The 23,518-nt window shown below is 49.5% G+C and overlaps 1 protein-coding gene across 1 annotated transcript in view; it reads left to right on the top strand.

Annotated features, from left to right (window-relative positions):
* The window catches only part of CLCN4 (chloride voltage-gated channel 4), a 101,708-nt gene that overhangs the window by 53,838 nt on the left and 24,352 nt on the right, over positions 1-23,518 (top strand). The window contains 2 exon segments of the mRNA XM_040634595.1: positions 22,297-22,503; positions 22,626-22,706. Of these exon segments, the coding sequence (XP_040490529.1) occupies positions 22,297-22,503; positions 22,626-22,706 (288 nt within the window).

Genomic DNA, 23,518 nt, shown 5'->3' with positions numbered 1-23,518 from the left:
GACTCACTAACAAGTGAGGCTTGTAAATTGCCAGCTCACACAGTAAACATTCACTCCAGTTCAGCCGGTTGTGGGAGAGGTTGAAGGTAAAAAATGATTTACCCATTGGTGATGCTTCTGTATCCAAAGAATAGGGGTTTTGGGTAAAGAGGACTCCAATATATGAGATTCACCACTGAGGTTGGCACCCAGCTGAATTCTAAAAGCGTAATGCAAACTGCACCTTTACAAGGAAAGCCGTTATTTGGCTTTTGTTTGGCATTTACAAGATGTGGAGGATCTGAAAATGGAGCAGGATGGCTTTACCTGTAGTCAAAGTCCTTCTCAATCCCAGAGGGCAGGATTTGACGGAAGGGAAGGAGTTGTTCCAGAGTCAATCATCTTTATATCCCCTGGAGATGTGTTATCAGAATGTTGAGTGTCGTCTTTTTCCAACATCACGTTAAGAGTATTTTTGAACATACAGAAAAGTTGAAATAATGGGGCAGTAAACTCCCATACCCCTGGCCTGCAGCAGGGGTCAGCAGACTTTTCCAGTAAAGGGCAGGGAGTCACTGTTTTAGGCTTTGTGAGCCGAGAGGTAAAATCTAGCAACTGTTCTCAGTAAAAGGCTAGTAGTCTTGTGTGTAAATTACATTTAAAAATGTTAAAAGCACCATTAGTTCGTGGGTCATACAAAAACAGGCAGTGGGCTGGATTTGGCCCTTGGGCCATAGTTTGCCGACCCTGACCTACGGCTGAGTTGACATTTTGTTCTATTTGCTTGTCACAGAGCTTAGCCAGCTTTCTGTTTCCTTATCTTGGACTTCCCCCGATAATCAACAATTAACAGTTGAAAATCAATAGATACGTGTTTCTCTTCAACACAACAGAGGGTAATAGGAACAGGATAAAATGCCATAAAGAAACTGAGACCCTGATAATCACTTCTTCAGTCTTCATTATGATCTCTTATTACTTTAGAAGTTCCCTTTTTTTTTTTTAAAGATTTCTTTATTTCAGAGTGTGTGTGTGGGGGGCGGGGGTGGGGGGGGAGACGGGCAGAGGGGGAGAGAGAGAGAGAGTCTAAAGCAGACTCTGCACTGAGTGTGGAGCCCGATGCAGGGCTCGACCCTGTGACCCTGAGATCAGGACCTGAACTGAAACCAAGAGTCGGTTGCTTAACCCGGGTGGCGCCCCAACTTTAGAAATTCTTAAGGTTTGCTATGCATCAAATGGTTTAAGTTAGCATTAATATGTTATTATAAATTCTGTTAATATAAAATTCTAGTCCAACCCAAAACTAAAGGAGCTTCTCTTCGGTATGAGCGGGTGAGTCTAGTGCCAGGCAGTTAGTTCCCTCGCTGTGGCATCGAGGCGGCTCACCCTCCCTCGTTCTCCATCCTGTTTCAGATAAAGACCATTTTTTAATTTTATTTTATTTTATTTTTTTATTTTTATTTTATTTTTATTTTTATAATGATTTTTTATTATATTATGTTTAGTCACCATACAGTAGGATCCCAGGTTTTCGATGCGTTAAGGCTGATGATTACATGTGTATAACACCCAGTGCACACATGCAATACGGCCTCCTTACTACCATCACCAGCTGGTCCCATTCCCCGCACCTCCTTGTAGCCCTCAGTTTGTTTTCAGAGTCCATAGTCTCTCATGTTTCATTCCCCCTTCTGATCTCCCGCCATTTCTTTATCCCTTTCTCAGATAAAGCACCATCTTAGTAAGTCTTTATCATCAGGGCTTGCCCAGGAAGTGGACCCTGCTGATCAAGACTGTCATCACCTGGTCCTGGTGGGTGTCCCTCCGGCCTGAGCCTGGGGGAAAGAGGGGGCCGCTGAGGTGCACGTGGCCTCCAGGTAGTGGCAACTTCTTCAGCAGCTCTTTCTCCAGGTTAAGCAAAACTGGGGCAAGAGGCGCGAGGTGAGCAGACTCTGCTCCCCGTCTGCACTGATGGCCTCTTCTGAATCCCGGGTCGCTCACCTGCACACGCAGGTTCATGGTGGGCTGGGGGCTTCTTACACAGAGCCTTTGCTTCGCAGGTGCTCTCTCTCTGCCGCCGGGAGCCCCCCCGTTGCCTCGGGGGCTCCAATCGGGGCGGCTCTTCAGTCTTGAGGAGGTGAGTAGGGGCAGCGAGTTGGGGGATTCTGTGGTTTCGGGGGCTGAGGAACACGTGGATGGCTGGGCACAGTGGGAGAAGGCCTCCATCTGTAGCCCTTTTGAGGACAGCACTGGAAGGAGTAGTGACCACATTCCTGCAGCTCATTACAGTCTCACTACTCGCCTCGTTAAATGTGTTTTCAAGTATTATTTTAAAAATGCCAAACTAAATTTTTTTCAGTTTTGAAGCTGCAATCTCTTCTTATAACCAACTTAATGAGGCATTTCTGTTTTTGGCAACCCGAATGATCTGTTCCAGGGGTCAGCATATGTTCTCTGCAAAGGGCCAGAGAGTAAATGAAGTTCAGACTCAGCCTTCCGGCCTCGTGGAACTCCCCAGCTTTGTTTCATTGAGTGGGAAGCCGACACAACAGCTCCCATGTGAGTGGGCATGGCTGCGCTCCGATAAAAACTCTTCCTTTATGGATGCTGGAAAGTAAGTTTTACAGTTTTCACATGTCACAAAATATCGGTTTTCTTTGGAACATTTCCAGTATCACAAAATATTTCTTTTGACCCCAAGCATTTAAAAACGTAAAAACCATTCTTCTTCTTTTTTTATTATAATAATATTTTTTTATTATATTATGTTAGTCACCATACAGTACATCCCTGGTTTCGATGTGAAGTTCGATGGTTCTCATTAGTTATGTGATAACAGCCAGTGCACCATGCAATATGTGCCTCCTTACTACCCATCACCAAGCCTTTACCCATCCCATTCCCCACCTCCCTGAAGCCCCTGGTTTCTCAGAGTCCATAGTCTCTCATGCTTCATTCCCTTGATTACCCCTTCTAAAAATGTTAAAATCATTTTTTCTAACTCATGTGCCATACAAATACATTTGCTCGCCCGAGTTTTCCAACCCTTGACCTATTCCGTTGTCTGTAGAATCAAAACTGCAGGTTTATTTGCTTTTAGGAGGGTCTTTAGACATAAGCAGAATTAGGAATGGAAATATTTCTTTCGGCTTTTAAAAATAGCTCAAACACATCTTGACCTAGCATCCGTCACACTTTTTAGACACTGAGTCCTTTAAATAGCTTCTCGCTGGTGCGCCTTGGTGGTAATGAACCCTAGCCCGAGGAAGTCAGCGTTCCTGCTTTCCATCTTTTTGTCCGAGTGTGACTGTCCCACTGAGCGCCTACAGTGGGTGGCTGCCGATCAGCGGCTGGGCTCTGGGCCAGGCCCCATTCTCCTTGTTCATCCTAGGTCAGTTACTACTTTCCCCTGAAGACCTTGTGGAGGTCTCGCGGCCCTGGTGGCAGCTCTTTCAGCCATGATCCATCAATCCCTTTGGGAACAGCCGTCTCCAAGCCTTTCTTTACGTGGAATATCACACGCGCCCTGGTACATGGCCGAGCTCTTCCCCTTCATCCTTGCTCGGGTCTTCGAGGCTCTTTGTGGGGAACCTCTTCATCCATGCAACATCGCCTGGTGCAGGAGGCTATGAAACCAATGCCAGGCTGGCAGCACCGGTGCTGAGGTCATCAGGGTGTGACCGCCACCACAGCCATCATCGCCCTACCCTAACTCTTTGCACACGCGCCGGAGCACGAGCGAGCCTGCCTCCGAGCTGTTCAATGACTGCGCCCGAGTCCTCCCAGCCTACTCACATCAACGAATTCTTGAAACACGACACACGGCCTGTGGATGACATCCCGGACCGGCCGGGCCGGCGTCGGGGTTTACACGGCGCGTGGCAGCTGGCCCTCGCTACGCTGGATCTTCAAATCGTCATTACCATCTTTTACCTTTGGCATGAAGGTCATGAAGGGGAAGGAGGTTGGAGGGGCGGGGGGCAGTTCATCTCCTTCGGGATGGCACCGTCGCCAGAATAAATGGCACGGGGAGGGAGAGGGGGACTGACTCTTTCCTGACTGCTTCTCATGCGTACTTGACGTTCTTTAAGCCTCCCCGAGAAGCGATTCTAGATTGTGATCATTTTACGGGTGAAGAAGCGAAGGCGCAGAGTACGCCATTCATACCGAGCTGTGTGTAGCTTGAGGAGTTTCCATAAAATGCACGCCTGCGACATGAGTACCCCAGGGACCCAAGCAGAATATTTCAGACCCTGCAGAACCCCCGAAAAGGCGCTTGTCGTTGCCTTCTGTGCGGGACTCTATTTTTGTTTCGCGCTTAAAAAGGCTAGGAAGCTGTGTACTTATGCGGTAATGGTCAAACACAAACCTGAATTTTTGCCCTTAGGGGCGAGGATGGGTGGACTTTATTAAACAGCCAACTGTCTCCCAATTCCATCGTCTTCCTAGCAAAGGGATCATTTGTGTCTCGGGAGGGAAGATGCCAGCAGCCTCTTCCAGGTGCCCGCTGGGGGAGGTCTACTTTGCAGTTACAGGGAGTTAAATGACTAGGAATCAGGCCACTCAGAAAGCGGAAGTTTCTTCTGTGAACACCTCAAAGTCTAGAAATTATCCTCGAGGATCCCAGCTTACCTGCAATCTGCCATAAATCCGCTTCCATCCTCAGATCGATGACCGTCCTGGGCAGCTCCCAGGCACGGGCTGGCAGGATGCTGGGCAGTGTCTGTGAACACGGGCAGTCAGGCACGCTCTCTAGCACACGCCCCATAGCCAGATAAATGAAAGCATATTTCATACAGCAAAAAGTGTGGAAACACATTGCCACCAAGATCTTCTAGTTTCCATAGTCTCGCTTCTTTGCCGCCTTTCACCGGGCTTGAAAATATTCAGAATCCTTCTTGGAAAGTACACTTCAAGTAGGGAAGAGGGAGCAGCAGATGCTGGGCCACCGATACCATGGGGACAGTGAGCCCGTGAGAGCTTCCGAAGGCGCAGGGGTGGTTGCAGCGAAAGCTCTGCTTAGTTTTGACTCCAGAACGGTCGCATCGCCTCTTTCTTTCATTCTTTCATGCTGCGGCTTGACATTTAATTTTAAAAGCAAAGGAATGGCAAGTAAGGGGAGAGAGAGAGTAGCAGGGAGTGTCTCAGGGGACAGACGTTTTCACGTGGAATGTCATTCCAGAGGGCGTATCATTCTTTAATCCCCCAGCAGGAGAACCAGGCCCACTTTTGAAGGAGAGGAAACGAACGTAAAATTGCACTCTGGGTCCAAGTCACCGTAGATAAGAGACACTGATAAATGGGTGAAGTCACTTAGTCCCGCTTTTGTCCTCGACCCTGTTTGGAAGCGTTTGCGCCTTCCGAAGACGCAGTGCGATGCCAGCCTGTTGGGGGACTGCTCACTGGGAGTGGGGAAGCGCCCGCGACTCTCCAACCACACTTCTTCCTGTGTGCCTCTGAGATCCCCTCAGGCCTCTCATCCCCAGCATGGCCGTGGGAGCCATGGCGGGCAGGATGGTGGGAATCGGCGTGGGAGCAGCTGGCTTTACCATCACCATGACTGATCGTCTTCAGAACTGGTGCAGGCCTCGGAGCAGACTGCGTCACCCCGGACTTTATGCCATGGTGAGCAGCCGCCTGCCTAGGTACAGCCATGGTGGGGCGTGGCCAGGGGGGCCGAGGGAAGGTGAGCCAGGGCCATGCACCGCCAACAGGCCGCCTCTGGTTTAGGGCAATCGGGGTGAGGAGGACGTGACTTGAGTGTTGGCCTCTTCTCAGCATAGGCCAGCTTGTGTTGCTGTCGAGGTAAGGCCTAAATCTCAGTGTGTATTAACGCATCAAGGCTTATATCTTGCCTATGATACGCAGCTGGTTCTCATTATTATTCATGGAGCCATACATGGCAGTTTGCCTTACTTGCTGAAATTTTGTTGGTGACCCTAAGTCAATACGGTAGTGGTCCGCTTGCTGTCATCCTCGGCACACACAAGAGTAGTGGAATGCGTGAGGTGTTCAGTAGCATGTATGTTCCCAGCCCGGGGAACGAGGTGTGAAGGCGACTCCCCTTGTCTCAGCTGGGATACTGTAATGCAAGTATCCTTTTGTGGTCTATTTAGTGCCATGTTTTTTTGCATTTTTGTGAAAGGTTTTTGTTTTATTTTATTTATTTATTTATTTAATTTTTATTTATTATTTTTTAAAAGATTTTATTTATTTATTTGACAGAGATAGAGACAGCCAGTGGGAGAGGGAACACAAGTAGGGGGAGTGGGGAGAGGAAGAAGCAGGTTCCCAGCGGAGGAGCCTGATGTGTGGGGCCTCGACATAACGAGTCGCAGATCACGCCTGAGTCACAGGCAGACGTGCTTAACCGCTGTGCCACCCAGGCGCCCAGGTTTTGTTGTTTTAAAACGGCCCCCAACCATAGTGCTAAAGTCCGCCTGTGATCCCTAAGCACAGGAAGGCTGGGGTGGCCGGGGGGAAGTCTTTTCAGGGCAGGAGTCAAAGCAGCGCTGGCATGTAGAGTTCAATGCTAATGAATCATCTACATGTATTAAGTAAGGTGTCTTTTAAATAGAAATACACAGAAATAAGGTTCTATTATAGATTGGTTGACCAAGATGTTGTGTGCAGAAGCTCGCAGAAACCTAACTCCACCCCTCAGGGCGGTGCATTTTGCTCTTGTCCAGTGTTTGTGGCACTTTCTAGATCATAACCATGAATAATGGAGAATCGACTCTATGTTCGTGTGTGCATGTGTGTGCACGCTGTGTGTGTGTGTGTGAGTGTGTATGTGATGTGAGTTAGTAGAGGGCTTTCCTTCTCCACTCAGTCATTCAGGGCCCAGGGTGACGACATGGAGTCCCCACCATCTTGCAGTCGTTTCATCTAGAATAGGGTTTTCAGCTGGGGGTTGTGTGCCTCTCAGGAACACTGGTAAAAGGAGGAGACGCTTGGCTGTCACCCTCTGGGGGTGGTGCTACCAGCATCTAGCGGGTGGTGGCCAGGGATGCCGGTACACAGAACAACAGCGCCTACATCCCAGAGTATCCAGCCTCCGAAAGTGTTCCTAGCGCTGAGGTCGAGAAATTCAGTTCAAAGCTTCATTGAAAGACTAGTAGGAGTTGGTATGGATTCTTCTTCTAAATACCGAAGGACAGAAAGTTGGGTCCCTGTCCTGTCCATAGCCACTAAGAATCTCTACAGTTTCCCAGCTATGGGGTTCTGGAATGAGCCACATTGCTGTGTCAGAAACTCAAAAAGCCTAAGTGTAGGATCCACTCACCAAAAAGCCAGCCATGTGGTCTTGGGTGAATGAGACAACTCACTGTCTTCTTACTGAAGAAGAGCCCCCAGTCAGGTGTGACTATGGCCCCTGACGAAGCCTGCATTTCTTGAACAGAGCCCCGCCTAGCTCTTGTGTGTCTGCCGTGGGCAGCATGTTCTCTTCAGAACAGGTGTCTGAGAATTTAGGAGCTAGCTTGTCCATTTCCCACAGTTCATGCCCTCTTGAGGGTCTGGAGTTGAGTTCCCAGAATTGTATTCCTGTCTTTGGTTGCAGGTGGAGTTACCCGGATGACGGTGTCGTTGGTGGTCATCATGTTTGAATTAACGGGTGGTTCGGAGTACATCGTGCCCTGATGGCGGCAGCCAGGACTGTGCTAAGTGGGTAGCTTGATGCCTTTGGGAAAAAGAAGGCATCTACGAGGCGCATATATCAGCTCTCCTTAAACGGGTACCCATTTCTGGATGTGAAGGATGAGTTCACCCACCGCACGCTGGCCACCGACGCCATGCGCCACGGGCGGGAGCCGCCTTTTTCTGTCCGTGCTCACCAGGACAGCATGACCGCGGAGGACGTGAGACGCTCATCAAGGAGACCGTACCAGCAACGGCTTCCCGTGGAAGGGTCTCCTGACCCGAGCGCCTCATTGATTTGGCTCAGAGGAGGGAACTGATTCGCAATAAGTGAGTAGAGAGAGGGAAGTCAGTCTGTACTAAGAGGCCAATGGCCACCTTTGTCCCCTTCCACCCTGCAAAAGAGGTCAGAGAGACTGCAAAGGTCAGAGGGCTTTAAGCCAGGCTCTGGCTAATTTTCTCGAGCCTAGCTCCGTCCCCTAGGGATCTGGTTAAATGCAGATTCTCAGCACCTGGGTGGCTCAGTCGTTGGGTTAAGCATCTGCCTTCGCCCAAAGGCGTGATCTCGGTCCTGGGATGGAGCCCTCCCAGTGATTGGCTCCCTGCTCTGGTGCGAGCCTGGAGCTCCTTTCCCACTCCCTCGGCTCGTGTTCCCTCTTGCTGGCTGTCTCTCTCTCTCTCTTGCCAAATAAATAAATAAAATTTAAAACTAGTAAAATAAAATAAAATGCAGATCTGGCTCAGTAGGTTTGGGGGGTTGAGACTGTCTCTTTCTCCGAGCTCCCAGTTAATGCTTCTGCTGCTGTGGTCCCTAGGTCTCCACTGGGAGGAGCTGATGTTCAGGGGAGAGACCCGGGCCACGGAGAGTGACCGCGGCGGCTTGCACGCCAGCGGCCTCTGGGCCCACCACGTGGCTCCACAAGCCGTCAGCCAGCCTTTTTAGGGAATTGTCACGCAAGCTGGGAAGATCGGGGGCGGGGGGAGCCCGGACTGGCCCTGGGGAGCTGCTTCCTTGTGAGACAGACTTTCAGGCAGGCTTCCGGGCTTCGGGTGGGTTGTCTCGGCCGCCTCCCTGGGCACCGCACAAGCCCTTCATGTCGCTTGGTGTAGCATTATGTCCCACTCCACTACCTAGAGGCCCACGTGAGGTCAGCTCTGTGTGATGCTTTTCCTCCTGGTGTGCTCGCTGGAAGCGGGGCGGCCAGGGGCAGGCTGTTGAGTCGGGAGAGGCGTGAGCTGGCAATGCCTGGGTGCGGTGTACCCAAGACAGGGGGCTCAGAGAAGCAAGCCTGCCGGCCCTGTGAGGCCTAGGGATGCCTGCACTGACAGGGAGGTGGGAGGTGGGAGTCCCAGGACAAAGGCCTGGGTGTGAGCCATGTGGGAGACTCCAGGGAAGAAGGACAGCGAGCCTCGGAGACGGGTGGAGTCCGGCGCCTCTGAGGCAGCAGGGTGGACCAGGCAGAGCCCCCCCACCCTCGCGCTTTGGCTGGGGGCCGGGTATTGTCTCCTGGTCAGCTCCGTAAATTTCTGCTGCCGTGATCTCCCATCCCGGCATCCCCACGGCCGGGCTGGGGCCCACGACACACGGCCTGCGTGGGACACTCTTGATGACTTTTACCAGCCGATACTGGCTTCCAGGGTGTTTAAGTTCGCCAGTGGGACTTGCCCGGGTCTTGTTGCGCATGCCCTACTGGGAACACACACCTTCACCAGATGACCCTTTGCTTATCCTCCTGCGATTGGTTAACTATTTCTTTTTTTGAAGGTTTTATTTATTTATTTGACAGAGACAGCCAGCGAGACAGGAACACAAGCAGGGGGGAGTGGAGAGGAAGACAGAGGCTCCTAGCGGGGAGCTCTGACAGTGGGGAGCCCGACGCAAATTCATCCTTCAGAACGCTTGATCACGCCCCTGAGTCCGAAGGTGGCAGTCGCTTGCTGGACTGCGCCACCCAGGCGCCCTGGTTAACTATTTCTAAGGTTCTCTCAGTTTCTTCTAAAATCTCTTGTGATGTTAAATAGCGCTTTCAAATATCTTTAAAAGTAGTTTCATCAAAGGCTTTTATAAAATAAGTGTTTGGGGTGCCTGGGTAGCGGTGAAGCCTAGGCGCCTGCCTTGGCTCAGGGCGTGATGCCGGGCGTTCCGGGATCGAGTCCCCACATCAGGCTCTCCGCTGGGAGCCTGCTTCTTCCTTTCCACTCCCCCTGCTTGTGTTCCCCTCTCGCTGGCTGTCTCTCTCTGTCAGTCAGTCAAATAAAAATCTTTAAAAATAAGTTCGTGATAAGCCGTATCCTCTACCTTCCAGTCTGTTGCTCAAACGCATTTACCTCCCCCAAAGCAAATAACTGGGTATATATTTTAGACACAACAGCACATTTGTGCATATGTGTTCAGTGATGCTTCTCTTATTATAGGTCCTGTTGCTTAACAGGTAGGTGCCTTTGGGCGTAAATATTGCTTTTATAAATAATGAGGTTTGTTTAGCTGTATGAGCAGGGTTAATTTGAGCCAATAGTGTAGTCAGCAGCCTTCATGAAACTTATTCAGTCCCTAAAATCTTTTAAGCAAACGCTGAAATTTAAAACTAAAGTAACGCCACTGGACGACATTTACCACAAAGCGGCCCGCACAATCGCTACGACAGCTTATTTACTCTTACTGAAACCCGCCATTGTAATCAAGTGGGAAGTAGTAATTGTCGTCAACTGGTTAAAGAAGAAATTTGCTTGCCGGCGCCAGAGCGGCTCTCAGAAGCTATGTTTCTGAATGTCTGGAAGAGGCAACACGCCTGCAGGGGCCAATACTCATATGCTTTAATCAGACCGAGCATTAGTATAGAAGCTGCGGTTTATATGGTTTGTAGAAAACGCGCACGGAGTGTTTTTACTCTTAAGCAATCAGAAAAAGCTGTTTTCCTGATCTGTGGAAATAGAAGAGTCCCTGTAAATTTTTTCGGTGGACAAAACCCCTGGTAATCTTGCATTTGCAGAATTATGGGGCCTTTGTGAATATATGGAGAAATATGCTCCTTTAGCATTTAGCTATATAGTGACTATCTCATGCCAGTTTCTATTTTCAGGGAATTAGGAGAAGATTATAGATAGGTATAGATCCAAGATAGTTTGGGTAAGAATGGTAAATGAGGTCATGGTTTCCTTACATATCAGTGTTAAAATTGTAGCAGCTAAAGCTTCCGGTGGCTGTCAGCCCGCCCGGCCAGGTCATGATCTCAGGGTTCTGGATCGAGCCCCATGTCGGGCTCTCTGCTCAGTGGGGTGTCTGCTTCTTCTCTCTCCCGTTGTGCTCGCTCTCTCTGTGTCCTCCCCCCCAAATAAATTAGTAAAATCTTTTAAAAAAGCGTAGCAAACTGCTCACGCAGCTGAAAGCGTTTCTGTCATTTTCCAGCCATCTCCTTGGAATACCAAACCATAGCCGAAGTCCTTGTTAGGAGCGGTTAGCCCACCTAGCACAGGCGTGCGCACTTCCCCACATGTTCTGACACACACATGGGGTCGTTGGTGTGTGATCTATGTGCAAATTCCCAGTAAATGGACTTTGGCTCTCGGTGCTGTTTGCAAATTGGAGGCTCTTTCTGGGCTCAGCAGGGCCTGTATTTAGTCTCTGAATTCTGCAATTAGGTGAGACGGGTTCAGAGGAATTCAGCCGGGAAGCCGCACAGATGATTAAAGGGTTGGAAAGTTAGAGTCACAGGCCAGAGTTAAGGAACCTTCATTTTTTCGTTGGCCTGGTGGATGATTTAATGATGATTCTCCAGCATGTGGAAGGTGCTTACTTGCAGAAAGGGATTCATAGCCCGGAACTGAGCAAAGTCTTCTCAGATGTTGGAAGGGCTAGTTAGGGTGCACGCGTGTTTTCCCTGGGAGGGGCCGTCTCGTGATTGGAATAGGCCACGGCGCACAGCGGTGTCATCTGCTTTCTGCCAGCTTGAAACATGTGCAGAGGGACTTTTCCGTGCTGCAGCGAACTGTAACTTCTCCCAAACACCTTTGGTTTGTCTTCTAAATAGTTTTTATTTTATCTCTTTATCACATCTCTTTGTACCGACCACCACTATCGTTGCTTTCAGCTCTCCCACTTTTTAACCTTTTTATAGTTGATCTGTTACATGGGAGCATTTTTATTTAATAGGATGGGAGAGTATTATCTCTAAAAACGTGATGACTCCAAAGGTAGAGCTTCTCCGCCTTAACGCTGTTAACACATTTAAATGAAGTCGCTTTTCTCTCGTGGAGGGCTGTCCTGGGTATCATCTCCCGGTTATGACAACCAAATCAGGTCCAGATATCTCCAAATGTCCCCGAGGGTCAGGGCAACATTGCTCCCAGTTGAGAACCGCGTGCTCTTAAAAGCCATGGGAATAGCTTCCTGAGTATGTGATTATTTCCAGCCTTAAAATTGCTTGGTCTGTCATAGTTTGTGAAATCTCCCATTTACCAGCATTCTTTAATTGCCCGCTCCGTGCTTACAGCGCGTTTCATCGACGTCTGGGCTAGGAAAGTGTACCTTAGCAGGTATTCACAAAATGCACCTTTGTCTTCAGGAGCTGTGGCCACTGATACCAGTTCTGGTAGAATAGATAACAAACCTCCCATATTAAGAACAGCTTAATTGATCTTTAAAACAGTTAAAATGAAGTTTGTTACATTCTTATTAATTAATTTGTTTGTTTTCAAGATTTTATTATTCATTTGAGAGAGAGAGAGAGCACAAAACTGGGGGAGAGGCAGAGGGGAGAGGGAGAAGCAGACAATCTTGGCTGAGCTTGAGCTCGGCGGCTCGATCCTTCTAGGACCTGGGAGAGATCGCCCACCTGAGCTGGCAAAAGTATACTTAACTAACGGGTTTTCACCCAGGCGCCCATTTTTTAAAAAGTAATACACATTCATGGAATATTGGGGAAAGCAGAAGCAAAAGTGGAAAATAAAAAGGTACCTACTCTTTCTCAACGGCATAGAAGGCCATGGTTAATATTTGGTGCTTTTCCTTTTACCTTTGGGTCTTGTACATATGTAAACGTATGCCTTCTAGTTTCCTTTTCTAACACGGGCTTCCATGAGTCCTCTTGGGCCCGGAGTCTACACTCTTATAGCCTTGGATCACCGCGCAGGGTGGGAGTTGGGTTGGGCTTTCCACGTGGGACTGTTTCTTGTGCACCCACCGTGTGGCTGGCACTGTTCTCGCCTGCGGGAGGCTGGGGGGTGGGGGAGGCAGGGGAGCCAGCCTCTCCGCCTCTGTGAGCGAGCACGCACGCTGTAGTTCAAGCAGACATTGTGGTGACCGATGAAGATTTCTTGTCCAAACCGTGGAGTACATGGCTGACCTCTTGTGCAGAGAGATGCAAAGCTTTCTTTGATGGTTCTTCCTTTTCATCAGCTATTGCCTTGCACGTAGCACCCCCCCCGCCTCCCAAGTACCATTTGCAGGGTCTAGTGGATAAGTCTGATAGTAGAGTTCCAGAGTGGCCTAGCAGAGCCCTTCCAGAGAGGGTGCAGCGGTTGCCACTCCTGCAGTTGTAGCGGAACATGGCTCACATCTCTGGTCGGAGCTCAGCTGCAAAGCCTCGATTCTTCTTTCGGCAGTAACAGCTCCTGGGCTTTCCTCTTCTTCGCGTGTCCCCTATGTGAAGTAGGCTCTGTTCCCGCCGGCAGTGCAGAACCAAGGACTTGATGTTTAGTACAACTACTGCTCATCCACCTGTGATTGATTCCAGCATGCATTTGGCAGATATCTGTTGAGTACCTACTGTATACTAGGCGTTGTCCAGGCACTGGGAATGTATTGGTGAGCTGGGAATCACTTGAATTAGCTGCTGTTAGAATCAAAAAGGCTTCTAACCCAATTAGAGACTCGAGGAAAGAGAAGGGGTTATTTTATTTTGATTAGTGATTGACAGTTTATCAGTTGTATTTGGTTTTATGAGGGGTTCAGCAAATCATGTGCTCAGTTCTTGATGGAGGTTTGTGGCTTGATCCAATCCCCTGATGAGCAGGCAGTTAGAATAGTAATATATTAGAGCAGCACATAAGTATGTGTGGATAGTTGCCTCCCTCGCCTCAGTGCCCGGGCCGGAACTATCTCGATTCAGGAGAGAGTCGTGTGTGTATCATGTAGCATCCACACTTGAAAACATGTTAGCCCCAGCGTCATCTGATGTTTGTGGTTCGAATTTGTCCCATTTGATGTAACGATTTAACCTGACTCCATATACTGTGCCGGCATTTGCCTAGCTGGCCCGTTGTTCCTTCTTAAACAGAGACTCTTTTTCAAACTCAGCCTGACCCCGAATGCTGCCAGTTTTCCATTAGAGTACTCTAATAAGTATAAATGGCCTTAGGAGCAGACAGTAGTTAGAATTTTATTTTTAAAGAACAACAGGAATAGTGCCTTGAGAAGGCAAGAAATGGAGCCATAGAAACCAGGATCCATTTTAAGGCAAGCCTCACTGTACATTTTTCCTAACCTTTTCCCATGAACCAAAAAGAAAGATTAAATTCCAACAGAAGGAAAATCGCCTTGGAGAAATATCTTACAGACCGATGGATTTTATTTCCCATGTGTGACTTAAAATAGCCTGGGTTTCTAGTACTGCATAAAGCTGTATTTAATGAGTTCCTGTTACCCTACTTTTGGGGGCTTGCTTTTAAGGTCCTTTGCCTACGATAGAAAGAGGCTAATTGTTACCATAACAGTTTTACTATCTTTTCTTTGACGGAATCCACAAAATGGTCCATTTTTAGAGAGAGAAGATCCAAGAGGTGGGGAATGTGATTTTTCTGGAGTTATTTCTGTGGTCCCAAGGGTCATATTTGGGATTAAGCTGCATTTGGGCTGTGAGCCTGGGATGATGGTCCTATTGGTTTTTGTTCCTTTTAGGATTCATAATGCCATTTGGGCCAGTTAAAGTTAGTTTGTAAAAAAAAAAAAGAAAGAAAGAGAAAGAAAGAAGGAAAAAAGAAAAAAAACAACTTATTGAGGTCATTGGGCAGCTAAGCGAGGTTTCTTGTCATGTCTAACTCTGAGCCCATGATGAGGTGTGAGGGAGTGTTAGAAAGCACGGGTAGAGGGCCCAGGAGGCTAAAGAAGTCTTCTTCTCCCAAAGAAGTCGCCTTGCCTGTAGCCCACGTGTCAAGACTTTGGCAATGAGGCGTCACAGCAGGGGGACCCTTGCACGGCATTAGCTTAAGAGAGAGATGCCACCGCAGTGGATGTTTGGCTAGCCCCTCATTAAACGTGGCATTTGCTCCTCTGAACTCCCTTCTGTGGGATTCTGGGGATGCTGGATCGAGGGAAAACGTGTGTTCCTGTGGGTGGGGCCGGAGGGGCTTGCTTAGCAAGGGCCTCTGTGTCCTCACTGTTCCCGCCTCACCCATTCCAGAGAACTTCGTGACAGAGGCAGGAGGGCACGTGAGCAATTCCATCAGCGGCTCACGTGGAGGAGCCTCTGAGCTGCCGGCCAACAGCCCGCACCCGCTGAAGTGCTGCGGCGCGCGTGCCAACCTCAGCCCGGCTCACGGTCACGGACCACACCCCCATGGAGACGGTGGTGGACATCTTCCGTGGAAGCTGCCCGGCAGTGCCTCGGTGACGCGGAGCGGGTGAGTGGCCCGCGGCCGCCGACGGGACCTGGCTCTGGCCGAGTCCGAGACTAAGATGAATGGAAGCCGGAGTCTCCGTCTCCCTGCCTCGCTGGGCAGCCGGAGCGGCGGGAAGGCGGGAGAAGCCTCCGGCCTGAGGCCGAGGGGTTGAGTCAGAAAGGGCAGGAGCCAAAGGGGAAGGATCTGCTGTTTTTCGCCCCGCCCCTGGGCATGGGGTGGCAGTACTCTGGGTCTGGGAGAAAGTACAGCGTGCGGTGCTGGGACACGCAGGAGCGGCCGTGAAAGGCACAGGCTCGCGAGAAAACCGGGCGGGCCCAGTGGTTGCTAAGAACTACGTAAATGCCACGACAATACATCGCCTACCTGCGGGAGCGCTGAAGTTTTGTGTAGAAGTGGGGGCCGAAGGGCTGCAGATGCTCGCGACTGTGTCCAGTGGAACCCGGAGCGCCCACTGGGCTGGGGGGGCGCCAGCTTCCCGCGCCACCAGAAATCACACCGAACTCTGACTCCCAGAAACCCAACCACCGGCAGCCTGCTGTTGACCAAAAGCCTTACCGGTAACGCGTGAACGTTGATTAACACGTACTCTCGTCCCCGAATGTATTATAGACACTATTCTTACAGTAAGGAAAATCATAAGGAAGAGACACACTATAGTAATTATTCTGTATGTTTTGAAAAATCTGCATGTAAGCGACCCATGCAGCTCAGACCTGTTGTTTAAGGGCCAGCTGTATTCCCTGCGGCTCTGGGGTCCCTTCATGGGCAGTTTTCTACATTCACCTGGCCCTCATGGATGGCGTGACTCATAAGCAAATGAGGTTTGCCTTATGCTCAGAGACTCTTCCTAATATGCTAGCGTTTGTTCAAAACAACTCACATTTCAAAGCAGCTGTTCCCCAAGAGCTGGAGGGTCTGGTGGCCCTATGGCATTGTCTCTGCCGCCGTGGCAATATTACTTCTTTGCTTTGTGTTGCCGTGGGGTTGTGAAACGAGCGTTTGCAAAGATCAAAGGTTCATGATGGCGTGAGAGGTGCTGTGCCCCAGGGGCCATTCTTTGAGCTCAGAGGTGCACCCTAAATCCCACGGCTTTTCGAGGCTTGCAGAGGAAGAGACTGGCTCAGTCAGGGGTAGCTGGGAACCTAGGTTGTCCGCCCCAGCATATTCCTCTATAGGCTTGAGGGGAGGAGGGTGGAATGGGCTGTAGAGACACTGGCACCCTAGCTGTGTGGAGGCCTTAACGCTGGATGTAGTTTACACTGCAGTTTCCACACTCCAGTTTAACCTGAGCAGTTCTCAACCAGGGTGATTTTCTTGCTCCCCAGGACTTCCGTGTCCCAACTGGAGAGGGATGCTCCGGCACTTAGTGTGGCAGAAACCAGGATGCTATCCGATAGCCTGCAGTGCATGGACGGTTCGATTGCAACAAAGACTCACGGCCCAGAAGGTCAATCTCTCTGGAACTCAGTGACTGTGACTAGGTGCCCGAACAGCCAAGTGAGCCTCCCTACTCACTCACTTCCCTTCCTCCTGTCCTGGCTGTGCAAGGGGCCGAATGTGCACACTGACTCCAGAGAACCCCTAGCCTGCACAGCACGCGTCCTCAGCCTGATCGCAGCCAGGGGGCTGTGTTGTGTGTGGAGGGACAGAATCGGTAGGCAACAAATAAACGCGCTTGGGGCTAGAGATCACTTCTGCTGGTGATTTTTAAAGGTCCTCAGTGGGCTGCAGAATCCCCCCAGAGGATTAAAGCTCCAGGTTAAACCCAGAGAGTGCTGGGGGCCACTGCAATTACTGACCCCTCGGGCCTGGGGGCCTGTGAATATGTATTTCTAGCAAGCTGTCGGGTGCCGCTGCTGATCTCCTCTGGGACTCCACTTGCAAAACGCCTGAAGCCAGCCCATTTACATAATACTTGAATTTCCAGCACTCGGCATAAATACCACTGTGATCACCCGTGGATGTGCCTCAAGTGCATAGTGCAGTTTCTCTTTTCCTTAAAATAATAATCCAATGTCAGTTATCATTGGAATTTCCAGTTCTGGCAGGAAATTCTGCCCTTAACGCCCGCCTCACACCTCACGCAACCCCATGAGGTTTTCCTGTGAAGCGTCTGGGTGCTGAAATTGGCTCGGAATGTTCTGCGAAAACAAAATCGCACTCTCTCTCGCTTGCCATTTTAAATAAACACAGATGCCGCTGTTACTGCCGGGCGAGGGCTCCTCGCTTGCGGGCCTTTCATCTCCCTGGCTTCGGCCAGGGCAGGCGCTGGCCCTGAGCCGGCTTGCGCTCAGGATGTGTTCCGGCCACCATGTGCCTTCCTGCTCACGGCGAGCCCCAGCTCGCCCTGTGGACCTGCGGCATCTGCAGGATTTCTCAGGGCTCCAAGTTCATCACGAAACCACCAGGAATCACAGAAGTCTCTGTCCCCAGAAGGCCTTGAGTCTACGGCCCCAGGGGCTGCAAACCTGCATTTGGGGGTCTTCCCACAGAGGATCTCAAAGGCAAAGCGGGCGGGGGAGGTTGAGTCCCCATCTCCCAAGCCTGCTAGGTGGGCCCCCTAGGACTTGACGGAGTGGCCTTCTCAGAAGAGCCCAGCTATTCTAATTGATAATGCTCATGGCCATAGATTGGCCACGATCATTCCCTCGAATCACTTGAATACCTTCAAAAACCAAAGGGACTGAAGGTCAGACACTTGATTTACATCCAGTGGGACATGTCCCGCCAGTACTAAGGGTCTCGCCGGATTTGACGCCGCCCTTCCGGTGGGTGATCAGCTTCCTTGTGCAGTCATTGGTGCTGTAAAATGGCGCAGAAGCCATGCCTGAACCTAAGACTGGGGCTTGAATTCGTGTTTCCCCAGACTGTGAGCCGCTGACGTGGCCGTATTAGAGTCGCAGAGCTTTAAGAGAGGAGGTGCTCCAGACTGCTGCTCCGGGTGAAGAAAGGCAACAATTTTACTCAGGCTCTAAGGGCAGATACAGGAGGGGGTGTGAGTGCGTGCGCGCAGGACACGCGGTGTGGTAGGAGTCCTCGTGTGGCTTTGCAAACAGTACTAACAGGGTCCTACTTTTTCAAAGTAACATTCACTTCATCACTGTCTTACTGGGCGCTCTTTCTGACGGAGTGGTTCAGCGAAGGGGCTCAAAAGATGTCTGGAAAAAGTAATAGCCAAGGAGCTTCCGGCACTACTAGGGACATGGGCATAAACCAATTGGGGTGGTTTTACCCAGGTGTTCTAGAGACTTGAGGGCCTGAGCCAGGCTTTCAAGGAGAAATGGCAAAGGCAAACAGAGCCGTAGTACAGCCGGAGCTGCTGTCCGCTAGTTGGCCATCACCAGCAGCAGGAGCCTCCCCGCCACATCGTGGGAGGACCGTGACTTGGGGCTGTCCCCGAACTCCAGCTGCTCACGCCGCCTCCCCCATTTCTCCTCCGACCCCAGCTCTCTGGGGTAGTGGCATATTATAGGCACAAGCTGCTCGCCTTTTTACTGTTCCTTTTATTTGATTTTACGCTTGATTACTATGTGATTATTTAATTTTATTTTTTATTATGTCTGTTAGCCGCATGAGCTTTTGAAGCGAGTGTTCCGTGATTCATTAGTTGCCTATACCACCCAGTGCCTCCTTTTCGATTTTAAATGCAAGGAAGAACCGTCGTGGCCTGGAATTGTGTCCCCCCAAATTGAGATGTTGAAGTCCCACACCCACCGTGAATCGGGTTTGGAGATGGGATCTTTCAAGAGGTAATTAGAGTGAAATGAGGTCCTCAGGCTGGGGCCCTAATCTGATAAGACTGGGTGTCCTTTATAAGGACGGGAAGAGGCAGCAGGGATGTGCAGGCCGAGAGAGAAGGCCATGTGAGGACCAAGCAGCCAAGGAGAGAGTTTCTGAGAAATCCAAACCTGCTGGGCACCTTGGTCTGGGCCTCTAAACTCTGGGACCATGAGAACAGTCATTTCGTTGTCAAGCCCCCAGTCCGTGGTGCTTCGCGGCCGCCTGACTAAGTCCCGCCCTGACTCCACTCTTGGGCTTGGTTTAGTAGAACAGCCTCCTTGTTTTACGGGACATCTTCAACCTTACTGCATTTTGATACATTTAGAAATGTATTTAACGGTGAATATATGAACACAGCTGGAAGCCAAGTAGCTCTAAACGGCTGGAACAGGAAGCAATTCCTGATTTTATCCTTCTGCACCAGCACCCCTCTCTCCTTCTCCGGGACCCTTTTCTCCCACAAGGGTTTGTTTTCTTCAATCAGACTATTTTTTAGAGCAGTTTTGGGTTTATAGAAAATTGAACGTGTAAAGTATAAGGTTCCATATATCCTCTCTTGTCCCCTCAATTTCTTTCTTTATTAACATCTCGTGATCTGTTATATTTGTTGCCTTTGAGGAACTGCTGTTGCTACGCCATTAACTCTGGGTCCCTAGTTTTTATATTAGGGTTCGGCTTCTGGTGTGTGTACATCTTATGTGTTTTGATAAATGGAGAATGACCAGCTACCATTAGAGTATCACACAGAGTGGTTTCTCTGCCCTAAAATCCTCTGTGCCTGGCTATTCCCTCCCCGCCAGCCCAGGCAATCCTGATCTCTTGATCACTGTTCCCATGGTTTTGCCTTTCCAGAATACAGAGTTGATGTGGCCTTTTCAGACGGGCTTCTTTCACTTAGTGCTATGCATTTAAGGGATCCTCCATGGCTCTTTCATGGCTTGGAGAGCTCATTTTTAGTGCTGAGTCATATTCTATCGCCTGAGGGGACCGCAGTTGATGATCCGCTCACCTACCGATGGACATCTTGTTTGGGCTGCCAACGCTTGGCAGTTACGACTCAAGCATACATCTTCTGAGAGTTAAGGAAATTATTTTATAATACCAATAACTGTAATTATACGGAATCAACAGTGACTCAGTATGTCATTCAATATATCCAATTCATATCAAATTCAGATCCAGAATTCTTTTTAAGGTTCACACATTGCATTTGGTTGTTTTCCCTTTGTGGGCTTTCATCTAGAACAGTTTCCTTTGTTTGTTATTTATGACACAGATTTTTTTTTGAAGAATCCGGATCTGTAGTCTCACATTCTGAATCTCGCTTGATTGCTTCCCGTGGTTTGGTTTGGTTGAAGCAGTTTCGCTTATACGCCGGGCATAGATGATGTCATATCGCTTCAGCTCTCCTTCCAGCTTTGTTGCCATAAGCTCTGCCACTTTACATGAGGTGGTGTGGTGGCCAGAGCCTCCATTGTAAAGGGACATTTTCTCTGCACGTAATCTGTGAGGGATCCTTTGAGACCAGGTGAATTTTGTTTTCCAGCAACCATTTACCCAGGGTTTTAGAAATCCATGGATAATTCCTGACTAAACTAATTATTACATTGGGGCTGCAAATTTCGGGATTTGCTGATTCTGTCTCGCTTCCTGTTTTTAATTCATTCACGATATAGTCCTGGTGCTCTCAGTGGTTTTGACATCCGTGTTGTCGCTTTTATTTCGCATGCTTTTCAGGCCTCCCTCTTGTGATTTTCTCTTCCCGAAGATGTTCCATGAGATGGAGGGGGAATAGGTAGTGCCCGCCTCTCTCCATCAGGGTCAGAGGCGGGCAAACCAACAATTCAGAAAAACAGTCACTTTTTCAGGCTTGGTTAAGGTCCAGTGTGGTCAGGGACAGAGACGCTAGAATTCTGGATCTTCCACCATTTCACCGCCACATCCATTTCACCAGAGGTAACTGAGTCCACTGCCGCTCTGAAAGCTTATGCTCTCTTCATATCCCCTTGTTTCACAGGCATGAGTTTATTGATTTGGCTTTAGCTAAATAAATCACAATGTATTACACTTGTAAGCTTCTGATTTGGAGGTATGTCATTATGTTATATAGATACAGAGAGTAGAAATCTTCCGCTTTTAATAGCTGCACAGTATTCCATGCTGGGGCCTTCGACACTGTTTACTTCATTCTTATTTCTTGGGTGTGCTGGTGATAGGGGTGAACAGCATCTTGCGTGGGTGACTCATGTGGCCAGTGGAACTTTCTTTCTCCAAAGAAACGGTGCACATCCCTTCTTTCAAACCTTTTACTTTTACCGAGGGGCTGATTTGTGCCAGCAGGTGATCATTTAAGTAGTTAATAAGCAATCAAGATGGAGGAAGGGTTGCTGGAATGGTTGTGCAAGTGTGTCCTGTGCAGTCCTGGGCACTCTTTACACTGTCTCGCTTTTGTGAACAGTGCTCCTTGGGGTTGTGCGGTGTAGTCTAGGGGGCCTGACACAAGGAACCCTGGTAAGAGGCCTCGTTTTTGGAAGTTGAAAGCAATGGAATTTCGGAAGAGGAGGTCATTTATATATATGGCCAGAGATACGATCGTCAAACCGCTTCATTCAGCGTGATAGATTTAAAATAGGATCAGTTATCTTATACTTTAAATACCTTATACTTGGAATTTCTGTGATGTGGTCCAGTTTCGACACAACAGCTTCTACAAGCCCTTTTTTCAACTGATTATAGGCTTGAAATTCAGGAGAGCGACAGTCATCGTGAGGTTTATTGCTGTAATTTCAGCAAGCTTCGCCGCCCCAGTGGCCTAACACGAGCAGCGACCATTTTCCCCACGCTACACTCCAGTGTGGGTTTCAGCAGGCGTGGGCTCTGCACCATATTGTCATCCATGCACCCCAGGTCTTTGAATCTGGTGCTTCCTGAGTCAGTCCTTCTGTGACCAAAGTCCTTCACTGGCTCCTCTGCCTCTGGCTGCCAGTTGAGGAGAGAGTGTCAGGAAATGTGCAGTGACCTGGGAAGGCTTATCATCTCTCCTCTCTCTACTCTACGTGCCGTTGGCCAGAGCTCACTCTGTTGTCCCCACCTAACTGCAAGGGAAAGCTGAGAAATATTCTCTGTGTGTCCGTGGAAAGGGGCCCTGGGGTTTAGGAAGGTATGAGCTATTGCCCCACCCCCCTCCCCTCTGTAGCCCTCAGTTTGTTTCTCAGAGTCCATAGTCTCTCATGTTTCATTCCCCCTTCTGATTACCCCCCCATTTCTTTATCCCTTTCTCAGATAAAGACCATCTTGAGCGGCTTTATCATCAGGGGCTACTTGGGGAAGTGGACCCTGCTGATCAAGACTGTCACCCTGGTCCTGGTGGTGTCCTCCGGCCTGAGCCTGGGGAAAGAGGGGCCGCTGGTGCACGTGGCCTGTTGCTGTGGCAACTTCTTCAGCAGCCTTTTCTCCAAGTACAGCAAAAACGAGGGCAAGAGGCGCGAGGTGAGCAGACTCTGCTCCCGTCTGCACTGATGGCCTCTTCTGGAATCCCCGTCCCGGCTCACCTGCACACGCAGGTTCGCGTGGTGGGGCTGGGGGCTTACACAGAGCTCTTTGCTTCGCAGGTGCTCTCTGCCGCCGCCGCCGCTGGAGTCTCCGTTGCCTTTGGGGCTCCAATCGGGGGCGTGCTCTTCAGTCTTGAGGAGGTGAGAAGAGGCAGCGAGTTGGGGGGGATTCGTGGTTTCGGGGGGCTGAGGAACATGTGGATGGCTAGCACAGTGGGAGGCCTCCATCTGTAGCCCTTTGAGGACAGCACTGGAAGGAGTAGTGACCACATTCCTGCAGCTCATTAAGAAGCCACGACTTTCGCCGTTAAATGTGTTTTCAAGTATTATTTTAAAAATGCCAATGTAATTTTTTTTTCGTTTTTTGAAGTTTGCAATCTCTCTTTCTCATAACCAACTTAATGAGGCATTTCTGTTTTTGGCAACCCGAATGGATCTGTTCCAGGGGTCAGCATATGTTCTCTGCAAAGGGCCAGAGAGTAAACAGTCTAGACTCTGTGCGTCTTCCGGGCTCGGTTGGAACTCCTCAGCTTTGTCATTGGAGTGGGAAAGCCGCCGCACACAACAGCCCCATGAGTGGGCATGGCTGCGTTCCGATAAAACCTTCCTTGCGGATGCTGGAGTGTGCGTTTTATACAGTTTTCACATGTCACAAAATATCGGTTTTCTTTTGAATATTTCCAGTATCACAAAATATTTCTTTTTGACCCCAAGCATTTAAAAACGTAAAAACCATTCTTTTTTTTATTATAATAATATTTTTTTTATTATATTATGTTAGTCACCATACAGTACATCCCTGGTTTCTGATGTAAAGTTCGATGGTTCATTAGTTGCGTATAACAGCCAGTGCACCATGCAATATGTGCCCTCCTTACTACCCATCACCAGCCTATCCCATTCCCCCACCCCCTCCCCCTGAAGCCCTCAGTTTGTTTCTCAGAGTCCATAGT

Source organism: Ursus maritimus (assembly GCF_017311325.1).
Source record: "Ursus maritimus isolate PB19 chromosome X unlocalized genomic scaffold, ASM1731132v1 scaffold_X1, whole genome shotgun sequence".
Lineage (NCBI taxonomy): Eukaryota > Metazoa > Chordata > Mammalia > Carnivora > Ursidae > Ursus > Ursus maritimus.
This window is presented reverse-complemented; position numbering and strand designations above follow the sequence as displayed.